The sequence below is a fragment of the Leopardus geoffroyi genome, chromosome A1 (genome assembly GCF_018350155.1).
Source record: "Leopardus geoffroyi isolate Oge1 chromosome A1, O.geoffroyi_Oge1_pat1.0, whole genome shotgun sequence".
Lineage (NCBI taxonomy): Eukaryota > Metazoa > Chordata > Mammalia > Carnivora > Felidae > Leopardus > Leopardus geoffroyi.
In genome coordinates, this window is record NC_059326.1 from 152,707,436 (window position 1) to 152,727,903 (window position 20,468).

Genomic DNA, 20,468 nt, shown 5'->3' on the forward strand with positions numbered 1-20,468 from the left:
TAATATCTGGGTGTGGCCCAGCCAGCCATATAAATCACCCCCACTATGAACACCAGATCCCTGTATCCACCTAGCACCTCCCAGCTATTGAAACATCAAGTTAGGCTTCAAAAATTCCCTTGAGAATTTGATTAATTATAAAGATACCCATGAGCTAGCTTTGTAAAAAATAATTATGAAAACCCTTATTGTGGCAGCTACTAATAAACCTTCATAGGAGAGATGTACTGTCCTCTCCTACACTCCTAAAAACCTTTGGTGGAGATGTAGCTTTTCTGAATATTTTCCTAATCTTCAGCCACTGTTTGGGGCTATCCTTACATGCAAGTCCCTGAGCTAGATGATCTGTGAGAATAGTATTGAGTGGAAAAAAAAAAGAAAAAGAAGTCATGATTTGGGTTCTCAAGAATTTGAGGGAAGATGATATTTATGCACAACTATTTGCAATATAAAACAGTATGGTGTATATACCACAGAGGAAGTAAAAACTAGGTGCTATAAGGATACAGATGAAAAGGATTATTGAAGAGTAGCATTTGAGCAGGGCTTAAAAGACCACTGTTTGTTAGGATGCTCTCAGCTGGGAAGCACAGAGCTTTTTGTAGTTTAGACATTTTTCCCATAGGCAGAGGGAAACCACTGTAGGAGAAATGGAGGGATATCCTTACTAGGCCATGAGCTCAGCAATAATTCACCCAGTATTTGTTGGACTTTTGCCAGGCTCTGGTAAGTGATAGAGCATGGAAATGTAAGTCTTCAAGGAGGCCTTCATATTTACAGATCCATCTGCTTGTATCACACTCCCCTGGATGTCCATATTTTCTTAGTTCTTGACATGGTTCTTTCCATTTCCTGTGCTAGACTATGAGCTCCACAAGAGCAGAAACTTTGTTTTGTTCACTGCTATATTCCCAGTGTGCAGAAGATGGTCTGACACAGAGGGTGCTTAATAAATACTTGATGAATAGTTAATTGAAGGGCTTACTGGAGAGACAGACAAGAACTGGCAATCACAACATGATCTTTAAAAGGGTAATAAAAGCACTGTAGTACTTGGGAAACAGACAAGGGAGAGATCTGTCTCCTTGTTGGGTAGAGAAAATGGTCACAGAGAGGTGTCATTTGCACAGCATCTTAAATGGTACCAGGGGTTGCGTAGTTGGATGCGGGAGGAAGGCATTCCAGGCAGAAGGAACGCTACATGCAAGAGCTGATGTAGCAGAGTAGAGAGTGGCTAGAGTGTGGTGTGTAGGGGGCAAGAGACAGAGAGTTAGACTCAAAGCTTTGTTAGGTAAGGAGAGTGACACATCAAGGTTTATGTTCTAGAGAGATGACTGGAGAGTGGGTTGAAAGTGGGAGGCTGGCAATGGGAATTTATTTGTTCTGTGTTAGAGATCCAGGTTAGAGATGGTAAAGTCCTGAACAAAAGCAGAGGTCAAGGAAGGTGAATATGTAAGAGGATACAGCTAATATTCTTCTAGAAGGGTATCAAGGAAGGTGGAGAGGAGGACAGCATGACTATCAGGTTCTGACTGGGACAATTGAGGTGTCATTTATCAGGAAAGATGCTGTGACCTGTCTTTTGGTGCCTCCCCCAGCTTCCATGCCTACTTACATCAGATTGTACATTCATTCACGTAGCCACTATGTACAAGGGACAGTGTGAGATGTGGAAGACAATACATTTAGGCCACAATCACAACTCATAAAATGTTAGCACTAGGAGGAACTTCAGATATTACCTCAGCCTGTGACGTAGTGTTGTCTCTACAGTCAAATAGAATGGACTTTGCATTTCAGCTCTTGGATGCTTGAACAACACCCATCAAACCAGCTCAGAACAGTTCTGAACAGGAATTTTCAGGAAGCATTACAAAATGGAAGGATGATGCTTCTGATTTTATACTTTGAAAGTCAGTCAATTTTGCCATTGCTAATTCACTTCCTTGTAAAGATTAATAAAAGTATCTGTGGGATTAAAAAAGTGTTCAGCTAGCCTGGGAATGTGTTTCAGGTAGTGTAATGTGGATGAATGGAGAATGGAAAAGTACCTGAGGCTTTAACCCAGTTTTGTCTTTGTTAGAAATTAACTGTGTGCCTTTAGGCAGTCAACTAACCTCTCAGGGCTTCACTTTCCTCTTTTACAAAATGTGAAGTTTAATAGGAAGCAGTGGTTCTTTAAAAAAAATTTTTAACCATATTTATTTTTGAGAGACAGAGCGTGAGCGTGAGGGGCAAAAAGAGAAGGAGTCTTAGAATCAGAAGCAGGCTCCAGGTTCTGAGCTGTTAGCACAGAACCTGACACATGACTTGAACCACAAGACCATGCCTGATCTGAAGTCAGTTGCTTAACATACTGAGCCACCCAGGCAGCCCAGAAAGCAGTGGATCTTAATTTACACTATATGCTGTAAACTCTGAGAATGCTTTGAAAAGTCCTAATGCCTGAATCCCATCTCTAAAGATTCTCATTTTGTTGTTCTGGTATGAAGCCTGAGTTTTGTTTTTACATTCTGATGCTTCCAGTGTACTTCCAGGTCTCCAACTTTATAGTTCTGGAAGTTTAAAAGAAAACAACAATGTTAATAGTAGGCTGACTGAATTGTACTTCTTTGGGTAGATTTTGCTCATGACACCATATGAAAGAAAGGAAGGAAAAGAAAGAGAAGGAAAGAGAGCTTAACATTAATTGTGGAGCTGTTGCTATATAGAGAGCACTGTGCTAGACAGTGGGGATATAAAATCTCTGTTAATACGGCCAAAGAAATAAACAAAATGTAAGTGAAACTCCTTGCCTTTGGAAAAGGCCCATTTCCCAAAAGGTGCATTGTCTCTATTTCTTCCAAAATTGAAGAGTAGCAATATTAACACCTCAATTTTTTAAAATGCACTTATTTTATTGGAGGATCTTTACAAGAGTAAAGTGGGGTGAAGCAACTGCTGTGGATTTTGTTAGGTAAGGAGAGTGACACATCAAGGTTTATGTTCTAGAGAGATGACTGGAGAGTGGGTTGAAAGTGGGAGGCTGGCAATGGGAATTTATTTGTTCTGTGTTAGAGATCCAGGTTAGAGATGGTAAAGTCCTGAACAAAAGCAGAGGTCAAGGAAGGTGAACATGTAAGAGGATACAGCTAATATTCTTCTATAAGGGTATCAAGGAGACTGGACTTAGACTGGATCTTCAGGTGGAAGGGGCTACTGTTAAGCAGGGAGGAAAATGGGGTGGATTGTAGTGGAGAGAATGGTAAACAAGACATGATGATACAAGGAGTCAGGAGTGCAGGCATCTTAAAAGGGCCCTGAATACTTGGGTAGGAAGTTTGGATTTAATCCTGTAGCCAAGAGGGAAGATGAGAAGACCGACATGATCAGAACTATGCCTTAGGATGAATAATGTGGAAGAATAAATTAAAACAAATAGGAAGAACAAGGGATACCACAAAACTTGCAGTCACTCAAAAGTGATGTAGAAAGAGGTTAAACTGGATTATGGTAGAGGAAATGGAAATGAAGGGACATTTTGAAGGAAGAATTAGGTGATTGATTCCATAGGAGGGGTAGAACAGAGTGAGGAATCAATATTGATGCACTCCAAGTCATCAAGTGTTGGTGACTGGGAAAATAACATTCTGTGGATAGAAGCAGGGACATAATACCTAAAAGGCAAGCCAGTTGGTGCAGGGGGAAGATGACCTCAGTATTTTAAGTTTAAAGTGCTTTCCAAATATTCTTTTGATAGTGGGAACATGGGCTGAAACTCAAGACAAAGGTCAGTGTTGGAGATAATAGTATGGGAGAGGTCATCAAACCCTGCGTGCGGGTGTGTTTTCTGAAGACCAAAAAAAAAAAAAGCAGAAGACCAAAGATTGAACCTTAAGGAAATCCATATTTAGGAGGTTTAAGAAGAGAAGTAGCCAATAACAACAAAAAACCCCCAGAGTTTTAATAAAGCCTAGGAAGCAGAGAATTTCAAAAGGGAGGAGGCCATAGCAAGTCATGTGCTTTGGAAGTCCAAGACATGAATGAGGACAAAATGCCAGTGGATTTTGCTCTTGGGAGCCATTGGGACCTTTGCATTTCAACATTTTTGTGAAACCAGTTCCCATCACAAGTGAGGTAAAAAGCCAAACCCTTTACCTCAACTTACACAGGGCTCCGCAAAATCCGGCCCTGACCTGCCTCTTCTTGTTCCTTACTCCTCGCCAGGGACATGGCCTTCTCGTTCCTCACACACTCCCAGCATTTGGCTTCTTTCTCTGCACTTGTTCCTCCTTCTCTGTGCAGCCGTGTCTACCTCATCCCTTCACCTTGTGGCTTACAGGCCTTCTCCGGCATGGTGCTCAGATTTATCCTCCACAGAAAGACCTTCCTTGTGTGAAAAGCTAACATACCCCTTTATTATTCTCTGTCCCCTTGCCATCATTTATTTTTTTTCAAGAGCTGTGTTGATGAGTTTCTAGGGCTGCTATAACATTTTGCCACAAATTGGGCGACTTCAAATAGCCGATATTTATTCTCTCTCAGTTCTGGTGGCCCAAAGTCTGAAAACAAGGTGAAATCAAGGTGTGGGCAGGTTTCGCTCTTTCCAGAGGCTCTGAGGGAGAATTTGTTGCAGGCCTCTCCTAGCTTGCAGTGCTTCCTGGCACTCTTTGGTATTCTTGGCTTGCAACTGCAGCATCCCAGTCTCTGCCTCCCATCTTCACATGGTGTTTTCCCTCTGTGTGTGTTTCCCTCTGTCCACATTTCCCTCTTAGAAAGACACCCATCATTGGAAGAGGGCTCACCCTGATTCACTATGACCTCATCTTAATTTGATTACATCTGCAGCAAAGATTTTATTTCCAAATAAGGAAGGTCATCACATTCACAGGTATGGGGTGGGTAGGAGGGAGACACAATTCAACCCACAGCAAGAATACATACTATTATGTTACACATTTATTTGTTTACCTGTTTGTGTTCTTTCAGCCACTGAAATACTTGCCCTTAGTACAGGGACATGGTTTTATTCATGGGTTCTGCCATAGTGCCTGGAATACTCAATATTGGTCGAATGAATGACTCAATGAAATTGGCCTATATGAAGTAGAGGAAGATTGGGATAATAAGGAAATGGGGAAAGCTGCTTATAAAAAACCTTTCATTCAAGCAGTTTGGGAGGGTGAAAGAGGAACATGGCAGTGGTTGACTCAGAGGATACCAGAGATTGATGCTTAGGCCTCACTTGTGAGCCATTTTCCCTATGAGACAGTTACTGGAGTCCAAGAAGTACCTCTCAGCTCTCCAAGAGAAGAAAATGAATTTGGCAGCTTCTGTAGGTACACAACTGACTCATAATAGCCAAACTAAAAAGAGATGGATTTGTAGGCCAGAAGGCCATGTAATCATTGAGGGTGTCTCAAGAGCTAGGATTGATTTTTCTGCCAAGGGCAATCCATTCACTAATGATACCAGTTTATACACCCAAAGGTACTTGATAAATACGGAAGTTTAGAGGCTCCAGCGTCTGGTATTTCTCAAGGGATTTTCCATCAAACAATGGTAGCTGACATACTCTCTTTTTAGGGTGAGTTTTCCCAGCTGTTTCTCAGAGCCCACCTCCAAAGATTCTGGTGTAGGTTTGAATACTTGAAGATTGCATGGGATTCGATATGTATATTTAACAAGTTCTCTGGCCAGTTCTCATGATCAGGCAAGTTTGGGAAATGCTGCCTGGGATTGTTCATCTTTACTGGTGGGCAAATCCCAGACTGGAATTAAGCCCAGTGGTCTTGACCATGCCTACAGGGCTCTCACAATTCATTTCTTAGAGTGAGTGTGTCTTTTTGCTCAGCAGTTTTTATACTTTGAAGACCTGCTTTCTGCATGCTCAGCATATGCTTGAGTGACTCAGCAATGAAACACGGCCATTTAGATATCCTCCTCTCTTTTAGTGTGCACACATGGAATGAGCTTCGGTATTAGAATAGGTACCTTTCCTCTACAACTTGTGCTTCATTGTAGCTAAATAGTGAATGAGGAAATTGATTCATGATAGAATTCCAATTAGTAGATACAGAAAGAGTAAAATTACAGCCCATGATGGAATAACAAATCTAGGCTACGATCATCAATGGCTGCTGACATCATTAGGTGGAAAGTGATGGGGAACTGTATGCTAGATGAAACAGACTACTAGCACCTGAACCCACTGACCAGAGAACATCAGTGAGAGAGAGAAAGGGAGAGAAAGAAAGAGAGATTGGTTTTGTTTGCATCCTGATGTGATGCAATAGGAACAGAGCAACTCTTTTAAGTGTCCTTGTAAAAAATTAAACTCAAATTTGAGTAAGCCTCTAGTTCACCTATTTAGAAAATAGAAAATACAGCGAAGAGGACTGTGTTATACTGCATTTCATGTATTCAGTTCCTCAAATTCAGAAATGGGAGAATGTTACAACCTTGCTACTTTCAAACAGTGGCCCGCATACCAGTAGCATGCATACCAGTAGCATGGATAATCCCAGAGAGCTTGTTAGAAATGCAGGTTCTCAGCCAGCTGAATCAGAATCTGCATTTTAACAAGATTCCTAGGTAATTCTCGTGTGCCTTAAATTTGGAGAAGCATTGTATAGGAAATGACCTCAGTTTTTCAAAAAATAACGGTAAGGAAAGAAAGGAAGGGGAACTGTTAAGTCGGTAGGAGAGGATATATTGCTGTTTTCTTGGACTTGCAGGATTGATACACAGTATTATCAGTGGGAAAAGAGACTTAGAAGATGTGTATCATAATCACCACGACAGTCAACTGCACTCTTGTAGTGACAGAGCCTTGGTGTAGGGATCCCTGTTAATATACTGCCGGCTCAGTTCTCACACTGTAGAGATCAATCCTGTTTCAGACAATTCACAAGTTCAGTAGAGAACTTGAGTATGTGACATCTCTACTGTGGCCAAAGTTGAAAGAGTACAGGTTTATCATACCTTTAATTTAACTATTTCAGATGTTTTTTATCATTTAAAAATCTAAAGTGTATATGACTCGTGGTAGTCTTCAAGCTGAATGAAAAAGCTAGGTGGTCTGTCTTCATCAGCCAGACCTTTCCTTGTCCACACTTCTTACATATGTCTGAAATCTTGATGCCAAATCACAGAGGGGTGGAGAGAATTGCATCAACTGGCTGTGTGCAGTGGTTTGGGCAGCATCTCAAAGGGGACCCAGGGTGAGCTGTTCACCCAGGGCCTGGTGAGGTAATTGAGGCCATCATCATGTCACCTGCCAGACCTGAGTAGATGTGAGGAGTTCAGAAATCAGTTTAGCGTATGTTTATTATTTCTTCACAAGTTTTGCTTTCCAGAAGTATTTTCCATTAGCCACGCTACTTAAGGGACAGAGTTTTATATTCTGTTTTAAAATGTTGATTTCCTTTTTTTTCTATGTGATGTCTTTCAGAATTTGCTGGTATAACTAGTTCTAATGGCTGGGAACAAAGGACGCGGACGTGCAGCTTACACCTTTAATATTGAGGCAGTTGGATTTGGCAGAGGTGAAAAGCTACCCGATGTAGTCCTGAAACCACCCCCACTATTTCCTGTAAGTACATTAACAGCAGATTTCTCACGGCTGGTTTTTTCATCTTTCAAAGAAAATTAAAATTCTGCACAGGACTGAATATATAACATCCTTATAATATCTTAAGTGTAAGAAAGTAAAAAAGAGGGTGCTTCACGGCCACTGTTCTTCCCTGAACCTCTTCTAATTTTTACACTGCCTTCTAAAAACAAAAAAACTGTATACAACTTGCCGTGAATACATTCAGTACAAAATGAACTAAGAAAGAATTTTTTCATTTCCTATTTCTTCTGTTGCTATTTTTGATGTATTCCAATAACAAAATAATATTTTGTTTTTTAAATTTTTTTAATGTTTGTTTATTTATTTATTTTGGCAGAGAGAGAGAATGCAGGCAAGCAGGGGTGGGGCAGAGAGAGAGGGAGAGTGGGAGAGAATCCCAAGCAGACTCTGCGCTGTTAGCAGAGTGTGACGTGGGGCTCGACTACACGAGCTGTGAGATCATGTCTCCCAGCCCCTCAAAATAATATTTTTAAAAGGTTAGGTTTTACAGTGCTCCCTAGTGGTCCTCAGTCTACTATACTTTCACTTAATGATTTTCTTCTCATCTTGTATCTACAGAATTTGGTTTTGCTCCCTAGTGTACCGTTTTGCCTTTGATTCCCCACTCGGCTGTTTCTGGTTTTTGCTTATTTCTCTATTTTGTTAAAGTCAGTTTGAGTTTTGTTGCTGTTTCTCAAAATCTAGTTGTTCCTGCTACATTTAGTGTTGCTTTTAAATTTAATGAGTATGCTGTAAACCTAATTGGCATAATGTTTAATTTAATGCTTTCACTTTACATTTAGTTTGAAACCTGAGCTTACATTTCCAGATGTGTATGTGCTGCAATATAAAAAATGAAAAACTCATAAATGACCAGATATCCTTCAATCCAGCAGTTTCTCCCCTATTTCAGAAGGGAAAAATCTTTTGTCGAATGATTTGTGTAAGTAGAGGACGCTGGACAAATGTATCTAGGGATCTAGATGTCTTACACAGGGAGTCTCTACTTTTTGCTCTTGATATTTTGCCTTTCCGATATTTAGTATAGCCTGAAACAATGACAGATACCTCATGTTTGTGCATTATGTGAATCACTTTATACATTGATTTCCTTGAAAACAACTCTTCTCCATGTGTGAGGTTACTTCTAAACACTGGAAATAGTAGTACATGCTGTGTTGTTGTATAGTTGGAATAAAATTGAAATTCCTTGCTGCTGGCAAACTGGCTGTGTTTGATATGGCCTTGCTGGTGTCTCTCTGACTCTTGCTACCACTGTCCTTCTCGCTCCTTAGCCATCATGGCCTCCTTGTTCTCTCAGGCCTTTTCCTCTGCCAGTTTCCGTGGCTGGAGCCATCTATTCGCAAGTCTTTGCATGATGACTTCCTAATTTTATCCGGAGCAGTACTCAGATGTGATTTCCTGAGAGGTCCTGTGTGCTTACCCTGTCTAGACCAACTACCTCCAACCTCCATGTATTCTGTCAGTCACACTTTGTTCTACCCAGCCTCACTTTTTTTATGCCAGTTATCGCTACCTCAAATTGCGTATTTCCTCATTGTTTACTTATTTCTTGTATTTTTCTCTTCTAGTATGTAAGTTCCCTAAGGGCAAGAAGTTTGACCCGTTCATCATGGTATCTCTTGTTGTCTAGCCATGTCTAGCTTATAGTAAGCACCCAATAAATAGCTGTAGAATGAATGAATAAACTCAGAGTGAAATTTTGAAAATGTACCCTGTACGTAGTTCTGATACCAGAAATGTCTTTTTCTTTTAGAAATGTCTTTTACTACATACCCTGAGACCCCACTTTTTAATAAATATATGTATTTCATGAATTATATACATGTGTGTGTAATTTTATAAAATTGAAGATGTAGATTCAAACTCCCGCTTTGTCATTTACATGGTTTATGAGCTTATAGATTGTTCACGTCTCAGTTTATTTACTGTAAAAGGGGAAGTACTGATGATACTTTAAGTGGGATCGTGGATGTTGAGTGATGAGGACATCCTGGTCAGAGTAACCACTTGTACATGATAACTGCTACTTGTAATCTTTTTTTTTTTTTTTTTTTTTTTTTTAATGCTACTTCTCCCACCAATACCACCACTACTAATTGAGGTTACTAGGGGACTAAAGCAGTTACTCTCATTTGGGTGCCTTGACTTCTAAAACATGTAATCACAGTCAACAGACTATATAACAAAATACTTGTTGGTGTGGTCAGTAGGAAAATTAAGAATCTTTCCTACTGTCTAAAATGAGAGCAAAGTAGGAAATAGGCTAAAAAGTTAAATAGATTACAAAAGCTCAACGTCTTTTCAGTTGATTGTAAAACTTAGTACCTGGGAAATGTAGTTTTTCAATAAAAATGAAATTTTCCAGATTATAGACGAAAAGGGTGTTAAGAAACTTATTTTATTAAAAAGGCACACACACATACACACACATTGTCTTTTAAACAGGATACAGATTATAAACCGGTGCCACTGAAAGCAGGAGAGGGCGAAGAATACATGCTGGCATTGAAACAGGAGTTGAGAGAAACTATGAAAAGGATGCCTTATTATTTAGAAACACCTGAAGAAAAACAAGGTGGGTTTGGACCCTTTGGTTATGTGGTTGAATGTGTACAGACGAGACAGTGTTTGTGTATAAGATAGAGAGTAATTTGGTGCTGATTGATTTAGTTACATCAGAAATTATCAACTACCATAAAAGAGCATAGTTCTGTTGATTCAACAGAAAATGTATTTTAAACTTTCTGATATTTTTAAAATTACCTTTTAATAGAAATTTCATAGGCTTGTTGAAAATTACAAAAAACAGAAACAGTGAAAAGTAAAAATCACCTCTAATGCTTACGGCTAGAGATCTATTAATATTTTATTATACATTCTAGATTTTTTTCTTCTGCATGTGTATGGTTTTTATAAAATTGGATTCATATTCTTTGCATCTTCCTTTTTTACCCAATAGCATGTTATTAGTATGTTCACATGTCCTCAGTATTCTTGGAAAATTAGATTTTTAATCATTATGTGGTATTCCATGATCTGTATATAACATTATTAATTGTACGTAGTTCTCTGCTGTTAGCTTTAAAGTGTTTTCTAGTTTTTTGCTCATATATGTATATAATGCAATGGTTATCCTTACACATACATTTTTTGTATCTAAAATTAAATTTAAAATGTATTTAAAATTAAATATGATTATTTAATATTTTGGTGAAAACTTTTAGAAGCCATAAATATATTTTTGACTTATGATTTGTACATAAGAAAACATAAAGTGTGTACTCCTTGGTTATGCCAAGGACAGAGAGGAGAAATTACCATTGGAGAAGGCTTGAAAGTCTCAGAGAGGGAGTGGGAAGTGGTTTTAGAGGAAGAGAACCCATTCCTGAGTAGTTATTTAGCACATTAGATCTGTATTGATTTTCAGTTTCTGCCCTCGAATGTTGAAATTAGAGAGATCAATATCATCCTTGAGTTCCCAAAACAACATCATTAAAGCATGAGAAATTCATATAGTATCATCTCATTCCATTAGTATTAAAAATGCATTCCATTTTCTCTCTCTCTAAAAGACTTAGAACTGGCTAAGAGTCAAAAAGAAAGTCTTATATAGTAATATTACATGTGCTTATAATTATAAGAAGCATTTTAGACAAGTTCATTTATTTTTCAAACATAGCTGCTTGAAGTTTATATAGTGGTTTAGAAAGGTATATTTTTATCTCAAAAGTGCGGATTTTTTTTACTTTCATGATTATGTTACATGCTTTTATCTATCTGAGTTCAAAAATGAAATTAAAGCTCTAATTGTAAAGATTTTTAAAAAGATTAAATGAACTAATAAACATTCTTATTAGAAAAAATTATAGTGTAGGGTATACTTTAATCTTTTAAAAATTATTGTTTTCTCTAGAGTATGGAACAGACTTAACTAAATGTGGTCATTATTAAAGCATAGGTCTAATTTGCAAGTATATCATATCATTAAAACATATCTGGGAGTCTTTTAAACAGGGAACACAATTTCATTGCTGGTTTCTGGGAGTGGTTGGCTTGTACCTGGATTAAGAGGCTCTTTATCTTTGATGACTACAGGAGGTATTTAAGAATACAAGGAATCGTTTCTGTTTCTTTCTGGAAAAAAACACTTCTATAGGATTTTCCAAATTGATACAAGTATATTCTCCTTCAAAATCTTCATGTTTACCTTTCTTTTCTGATGTAATGTGTTTTAAAAAACTATAGTTGAAAATGTTTTTAAGGGGCGCCTGGGTGGCGCAGTCGGTTAAGCGTCCGACTTCAGCCAGGTCACGATCTCACGGTCCGTGAGTTCGAGCCCCGCGTCGGGCTCTGGGCTGATGGCTCAGAGCCTGGAGCCTGCTTCCGATTCTGTGTCTCCCTCTCTCTGCCCCTCCCCCGTTCACGCTCTGTCTCTCGCTGTCTCAAAAATAAATAAAACGTTAAAAAAAAAAAAAAATTAAAAAAAAAAAAAAAGAAAAAAAAGAAAATGTTTTTAAAATATATACATACAGGGGCGCCTGGGTGGCGCAGTCGGTTAAGCATCCGACTTCAGCCAGGTCACAATCTCGCAATCCGTGAGTTCGAGCCCCGCATCAGGCTCTGGGCTGATGGCTCAGAGCCTGGAGCCTGTTTCCGATTCTGTGTCTCCCTCTCTCTCTTCCCCTCCCCCGTTCATGCTCTGTCTCTCTCTGTCCCAAAAATAAATAAAACGTTGAAAAAAAATATATATATACATACATATGCATGAATATGGGTTAATATAATAAATACACATATATACATATATACACACACATAATGTTTATGTACTCTGCACACCATAAATGAGAAAGAATTGGCCAGACTGAACAGCAGTATGCATCTGTCAGAGGAAGCTACATTCTGGATGGTGTTCTATCACTGTACCTTTATCAGCCTTCTCCCATCACTCATCACCTATATGCTTTAAGAAAGAGAGACTTAGGAATTAATGTAAAGAACTAAATGAGGGTAGGAGATTTCCGGGTTTCCTGATAACCTTGTGGCTAGTGGCTCAGGACATTGAAATCACAAAGAACTGAGGACATGGAATAAAAATATTTCTTATCGTGATGTTTTCACAATTTGTTTATAATGCTTTCAGGTAGAATTATAGAAATGACTGGTATTTTCTTTATAAGGAAAGTTATTATTTTTGTAATAAAAGAAAAACACCAATATTGTTATTTTAATGAATTGTAGCTGCAAGGATATATAGAGAGGATCTGATCCAATTGTTCCCAGCTCGGGTTCCTGCATTACTGGGGTCCTCTGAGGTAGAAACAGGAGTGACAGTGGCGATCATTCTGTAAGCCATTTTTAGAACTTCAAAAGCTTAGTGGAAATCATAACATTTACCTGCAATATGGCCACAAGATCTGCTGTTGAATAAATGGAGTTTGGTTTTTGTTAACTGTCAATGTGCCATCAGGGTCCATGAGACCCCTATTTTGATTTTTGATTTTCTTGTAATGTTTGTTTATTTATTTTGAGAGAGAGAAAGAAAGTGAGCAAGGGAGAGGCAGAAAGAGAATCCCAAGCAGGCTCTGTGCTGCCAGTGCAGAGCCCGATGTGGGGCTCGAACCCATGAACTGCAAGATCATGACCTGAACCAAAATCCAGAGTCAGATGCTTGACCAACTGAGCCACTCAGGCACTGCTGGAGTTTATTTTTGAGCAGTGATATTCATAACTTTAATTTTTTTTAAGTTTATTTGTTTATTTTGAAAGAGAGTGAGCAAGAGAGCATGAGCAGGGGTGGGGCAGAGAGAGAGAGAGTGAGAAAGAGAGAGAAAGAAAAGAGAGAGAATACCAAGCAGGCTCCATGCTCTGTGTGGAACCCAGCTCAGGGCTCGAACCCACAAACCGTGAGATCATGACCTAAGCTGAAATCAAGAGTCAGTCACTTAACCAACTGATCCACCCAGGAGCCCCCATAACTTTTATTTTTTAATAGAGATCTTCTAAAAAACAAAGAGAATTCATTTAAAAAAAAAAACAAAACTCATTTTATCTGAGCATTACCATATCAGCTCATTGGATCCTTTTATAAATTTAAATACGTTTTGGAATCTTAGTGATTTCACTTTTCCTTCATCTGTAAACATTTTGCTGTTTTATCAGCACAGATACTCTTTCATCATTACTTATCAGTTATCCCCCACTACCCTGGGAAAAAGAGACTAAAACATCAGAAACAAAATGGAAAAGTGGTGAAGTTGCACGGAAGGATGGTACAGCATTGAAATAAGTCAGCACGGTCACATTATCCTTCCGTGTTTCTATTGTGTTGCCCAAAGTATTACAGTAATGTTTAAGAAGATATAAAAAGAGGGGCGCCTGGGTGGCGCAGTCGGTTAAGCGTCCGACTTCAGCCAGGTCACGATCTCGCGGTCCGTGAGTTCGAGCCCCGCGTCAGGCTCTGGGCTGATGGCTCAGAGCCTGGAGCCTGTTTCCGATTCTGTGTCTCCCTCTCTCTCTGCCCCTCCCCCGTTCATGCTCTGTCTCTCTCTGTCCCAAAAAAATAAATAAAAAACGTTGAAAAAAAAATTAAAAAAAAAAAAAAAAAGAAGATATAAAAAGAAAAGAAGTCTAGAGAGACTCTTGTCTTTGTGGTTGTTTTGTTTTTGTTTTAGCTTTCATAAAATGCAATTGAGAATTCAGAATTGTTCATTTTCTGCCCATAATGGTGCAGAGAAGAAAATTGACAGGGGAAGATGTGACACGATCACTAGACAAAAAAGATGAATGTAGAGGCAGTAATTCCTTGGGCGCCAACGATGATCATGAAATTGTTGTATAAGTAAAATCTCAAACTGAGTCTTCATCTGACAACATTCTAGATGAATCTTCTCAAACTCAAGAGTCAGTGGGTAAACAATATATCTCTAAGAATAAAAAGGAAATATGGTATTCTTCTTGAAGAGCACCTCGTTACATACTATTTTGTGATAAGAACCTGGAACATCTAGTCCATTAAAATGACATGTGATGATATTTTTCTTTTTTTATATTGATGTACCAAAAGTTATTTGGTGTAGTTTGTGACTGGACAAATGCTGAAGGCAAAGACAAAGATGATCGAAAGGCAATAGGTTGTGTAGGAATGAAACGGTTTGTTGGAATGATCATGTTAATTAGTAATTATAAATTTAATAATGAAAATGTTTTACAATTATAGACCAAAGAAGATGGCTGGGCCATTCTCACTTCATTACAAATGTGAGCTATCAAAGCTTTTTAAAGTACTGTATTTTGATGATGAAAGTGTAAGAAGAATTGCACTTCTTACAATTCTGGAACCTATTAGGAATGTATTTCTAATCTAGAATCATTTGGATGGTGCAAATGTGAGAAGAATCAGAAGTAAGAAGTTAGAACTTATTAATAAAATGTATTTAAAATCTGGAATCAGGATATATGAAATGCATATATTCAAAGGTTGTACATGAAAAATGTACATGTGTTCCTAAAATGCACAGTTGATGCACAGTTAACTGCATTCAAAAGACTTGCTGGGGCACCTGAGTGATTCAGTTGGTTGAACATCTGATACTTGATTTTAGCTGAGGTCATGATCCCAGGGTCATAGGGTTGAGCCCTGCATCAGGCTTAAGTCTACTTAAGATTCTCTCTCTTGGGGCACACAGGTGGCTCAGTCAGTTAGGCAACCAACTCTTTTTTTTTTTTTTAAGTAATTCAATTTTTATTTATTTTTTATGTATTTTTTATTTTTTTTAATATATGAAACTTATTGTCAAACTGGTTTCCATACAACACCCAGTGCTCATCCCAAAAGATGCCCTCTTCAATACCCATCTCCTACCCTCCCCTCCCTCCCACCCCCCATCAACCCTCAGTTTGTTCTCAGTTTTTAAGAGTCTCTTATGCTTTGGCTCTCTCCCACTCTAACCTCTTTTTTTTTTTTTTTCCCTTCCCCTCCCCCATGGGTTCCTGTTAAGTTTCTCAGGATCCACATAAGAGTGAACACATATGGTATCTGTCTTTCTCTGTATGGCTTATTTCACTTAGCATCACACTCTCCAGTTCCATCCACGTTGCTACAAAGGGCCATATTTCATTCTTTCTCATTGCCACATAGTTCTCCATTGTGTATATAAACCACAATTTCTTTATCCATTCATCAGTTGATGGCAACCAACTCTTGATTTCAGCTCAGGTCATGATCTCACCATTTGGGAGATCGAGCCCCACATCGGGCTCTGTGCTGACAGCATGGAGCCTGCTTGGGATTTTCTATCTCTCTTCCTCTCTGTCTCTCTGTCTCTGTCTCTCTGTCTCTCTCTCTCTCTCTCTCTCTCTCTCTCTCTCTGCCACTCCCCTGCTCACTCTCTCTCTCTCAAAATAAATAAAGTTAAAAGATTCTCCCTCTGCCCTTCTCCCCTGCTCACAGACTCTAAGAAAAAAAAAAAAAATGGCCTTCAAAACCAGGGAAATAATGGAACATAAATTTGAGTTTACTGTACTTAAGTTCTTTTTAAAACTTGTAATAATTTTCTTTCTTTTTAAATAACAGTTTTATTGAGATAAAATTCACATATATAAAAATATACTTTTTAAAGTATACAATTCAGTGGCTTTTAGTGTAGTTACAGAGTTGTACAGTCAATAGTACTGTCTAATTTTTAGAACATTTTCATCATTCTGAAAAGAAACCCTATACCCACTAGTATAGGCTTCTATTCTCTCCTGTCTCTAGCCCATGGCAGCTACTAATCTGCTTTGTAGTGTTTTGTCTGTTCTGGATACTTCATATAAATGGAATCATAAGGACCCCTGGTTGGCTCGGTTGGTGGAGCATGCAACTCTTGATCTTGGGACTATAAATTCAAGCCCCACATTGCGTGTAGAGATTACTTAAAGATAACATCTTTGAAAGAAATGGAATCATAAAATGTGACTTTTGTGACTGCCTTCTTTAACTTAGCATAATGTTTTCATGGGTCACCTGTGGTACTGCAGTCTTCATTCCTTTTTATGGCTGAATAATACTCCATTGGTTATATATACCACATTTTGTTTACCCAGTCACCAGTTGATTGACATGTGGGTCAGTTCCACTTTGGAGCTGTCATGAGTAATGCTGCTTTGAACATTCATGTATTTTCTACTGGGTGGACACATGTTATTTCTACTGGGTGTATATCTAGGATCATAAGATAACTGTATTTAACATTTTGAGGAACTGTCAAACTATTTTCCAAAGTTCTTGTAGTATTTTGCATCACCAGTGTTATATGAGGATTCCAGTTTCTCCACATCCTTGCTAGCACTTGTCATTGCCTTTTTGGTTGTAGCCATCCTACTGGGTATTAAGTGCTGTCTCATTGCGGTTTTGATTTGAATTTCCCAAACAACCAATGATGTTGAACATCTTATCATGTGCTTTTTTTCCATGCATATCTTTGCAGAAATGCCAGTTCAAATCCTTTGCCTCTTTTTAACTGGGTTTCAGTAGTTGCTTTTCAATATCGCTCATTCTTCTAGAAGTTTACTACTAAGGGTTAAATTTATCTAAAATATGCAATCTGTTGTGGAGAAAATTTTTAAATGCGAATTCTGGGAATTTGTGCTGACCTCTCTTTACAGGTGAAAAGCTTAAGAGCAAGATTGAAGTCAAAACAGTTAAATACCTAGAAAAGCTTGGTCTCTTGGTCTCTCTGGTCTACTATTTATTTTGGTTATCTTTGTCTAACACCATGGTTTTGCTGTTATTTGGGATCATTTTCTTAACATGGAAGAAAAAGTACATACTTGGGCCTTGCTTTTTATGTTTTCATCTTTTGGTTTAACTTCCCTTTTTCATGGCTGTACTCCTAAAACCACATTTTATGATGAACCATGGTTTCAAGCTATGGCATGATGCTGTCACTTACGCTGCCAACTATGGTTTCAAGCTATGGCATGATGCCAACTTACACTGCTAGGAAAGGGTTTGGGCCCTCATTGAGGGAGTTTCTTGCAGCATAGTGGGCAAAGCAGAAACAAGAGCCACAGCTATGGCTCTCCCATTTTGGGCAAGCCCAGGAGGTCCCTGCAGAGTTGTCAGCAATTGACATGGAAGGCTTTTGGCTTGCTCAAGTCCAACCCTACCTACTCCTACCCTTTTCCCCATTCTGCTCCTCAATGGATTGTGAAAAGTAGCTCACTGAGAAACCTAACTGTGTATTAATGTATGTATCAAGCACTGGAGGTGAGCAAACAGCTCTCCATCTCTGCTTAGGTAGTTAATACATCCCAGTTAAACAAGATTTAAAGACTGGGAGCTGGAGGCCAGTGTCACAAGAAGAAAATAGAAGATGCCAAGTGACTTTCTTTCCTGGTATTTAAGTGGCTTTCTGACCTGGCTTTGGGCTTTTGTGAATATTTTCAGAAATGAGTCAGGTTGTCTGATTCTAAAAAAACATGCTTAGGGTTTCTGCTCGCTCCCAGCCATTCATACCCACCTGCTTCTTGCCACTTCCTTAAACGTGTGATACTAATTGACTTTCCAGTAGGTGTTCAGAAACACTTTAGGCACAAATATAGGAAACTGTGTGTGAAATAAAAGATGTTACCTGGTGTTTTCAGTTATTTTAAAGGAATGGCTTAAATGCAGGCTTATTCTGCAGTTTTCTAATGAACACTTTTTCTTTTTTTTCTAGATATTGAAAGATACAGTAAAAGATATATGAAGGTATACAAAGAGGAGTGGATACCAGGTAATTATAAAACTGAAAATATTAAAATAATTTTTAAAGTTTATCTCCCTACCCCCTATTTTTTTTAGGGCAAATTTTTTACTTTTACCCTAGGAATTTTCACTGTAGGAAAATAGTTTGGCTCTTTTCCTATAATTAATTACTAATATATATCTTTTGAAAACTAGGATGAAAAGATTTTTATACCATAACAAGGAAGAGTTGAAATGTTTTTGAAGTTCTTAAAATATTTTTTTATAAAATAGGACTTGCCAAATGCATTTGGGCTTTCCACTTAATTTTCCACAATCACCATTTTAATCTACAGTACCAATTATACTTCCATGTTTGTGAGTGATTTCAGCTTGAGAAGAGAAAACAAATCCAGGCAGACAGTATTGAAGCCAAGCTCTTGGACCTTCCTTTCAAGCAGATATAGACTATTTTTATTTGCTAAGAAGCTTTTTCAACAGAACCATATCTAAGAGAGATTTTTTCAACATTCACAGATTTTCCTTGGACACAGGCAAAGTAGAAGAGGCTGGAGAGATTTCATCCAGCTCATTCATTTTACAGACAAAAAAGTAATTGCCATAAAAATGAAGTGACTTATCAGGGTGACTGGGACAGTACTTCTAGAACCTGGGCCTTCTCATTTTAACTCACTTCCCTTTGACATCTCTGTCCTTGTTGTGGTAACTGCCTTTAGTAAGAATATAAATGGCATTTACAGAATTGTTGCTTTCACGAGTAATAATGGTCCTTTCAGTGTGCATCATTGTTAAGGTTGGATTCCCCTTGAATACTCTCCTGTCTCCTATATCAGATCTCTCCCATCTTCCACATCATATTCATCTCCTTAAAGGATTCTCTTTACCTACTTTTTCGTGATCACCTATGAGTCATTGATAAAAGCAGAAATATATTCAAAGCAAAATTTATTAATTCAGGTAAAATGGCTTGAGATATAAATGCTTTCTCCAAAATACCCTGAGGTTGTTGTTTTTTTGTTTGTTTTAGTAGGCAGTATTTTTTAATCCATTTTTATGTTGCTTCATTTTTCTGATTAACTCTATGCTTAAAAATTAAAAGAAAGTGGGGCAGCTAGGTGGCTCTGTTTGTTAAGCACCTGACTTCAGCTCAGGTCATGATCTTGTGGTTCATGAGTTTGAGCCCCGCATCAGGGTCTCTGTTGTCAGTGCAGAGCCCCGACTTCGTATCCTCTGTCTCTGTTTCTCTCTGCCCCTGCCCTGTTCGCACTCACACGCACACATGTGCACACCACTCTCTCTCTCTCTCTCTCTCTCTCTCAAAAATAAACATTTAAAAAAATTAAAAGAAAGTGATAAATTAGAGAAATTCTTTACCTCCTGCAGTCAAAATTATTTATTAGAGTGAATTTACTTTTCCACAGCTGTTTTAATTATAAAGTTTTGGGTTAATTATTAGAATTGCTTAATTTTGCATGTGTTGGGATTGTGGTCATATATTTTAACTTTTGAAAAAAAATTCCTTATTACATAAGAAACACGTATCAACTATAGAAAACTTACAAAATACAGCATGGTCAAATAATACATAAATAATAAATAAGAAAAGCAGCTGTAATCCTAATACCCATAAAGAATTACTATAATATTTTGTTCCCAACCTAGAGCTTTCTCTGCACAAAAATTAAATATATGAAAATATTTGTATGTTAGGTTTATTTTTTACTGGGATTCTATATGTAATGTCTTATTTTATTTTAAGTATTTATTTATTAATTTTGAGACTGGGGATGGGAGAGGGATGGAGAGAATCCCTGGCAGTCTCCATGCTGTCAACGCAGAGTCCGATGTGGGGCTCAATCTCATGAGATAATGAGATCATGGAGATCATGACCTGAGCCAAAATCAAGAGTCAGAGGCCTAACCAACCAAACCACACAGGTGCCCCTGTACTTACTATCTGAGAAACTTTTTCTTATTCAACAGTATGTCATGATTAACAAAATTTTTCTACATTATTTTTCTTGTTATGAAAATTTCCACATTTAAAATTGATTAGATAAATACTATATAACTATTGACAGAAAGTTGTAGAAATTTTATAGCACTATTTCAAAGTTT

At 38.0% G+C, this 20,468-nt stretch overlaps 1 protein-coding gene across 5 annotated transcripts in view; it reads left to right on the forward strand.

The window, feature by feature from the left end:
* The window catches only part of POLR3G (RNA polymerase III subunit G), a 103,526-nt gene that overhangs the window by 61,493 nt on the left and 21,565 nt on the right, over nucleotides 1–20,468 (forward strand). For all 5 annotated transcript variants that reach the window (XM_045497795.1, XM_045497804.1, XM_045497820.1 and 2 more), the window contains exons 2-4: nucleotides 7,433–7,573; nucleotides 10,064–10,193; nucleotides 18,322–18,378. In XM_045497795.1, coding sequence (XP_045353751.1) covers nucleotides 7,457–7,573; nucleotides 10,064–10,193; nucleotides 18,322–18,378 — 304 coding nt within the window. In that variant the 5' untranslated portion in view covers nucleotides 7,433–7,456. The remainder of the gene's footprint in view (nucleotides 1–7,432; nucleotides 7,574–10,063; nucleotides 10,194–18,321; nucleotides 18,379–20,468) is intronic.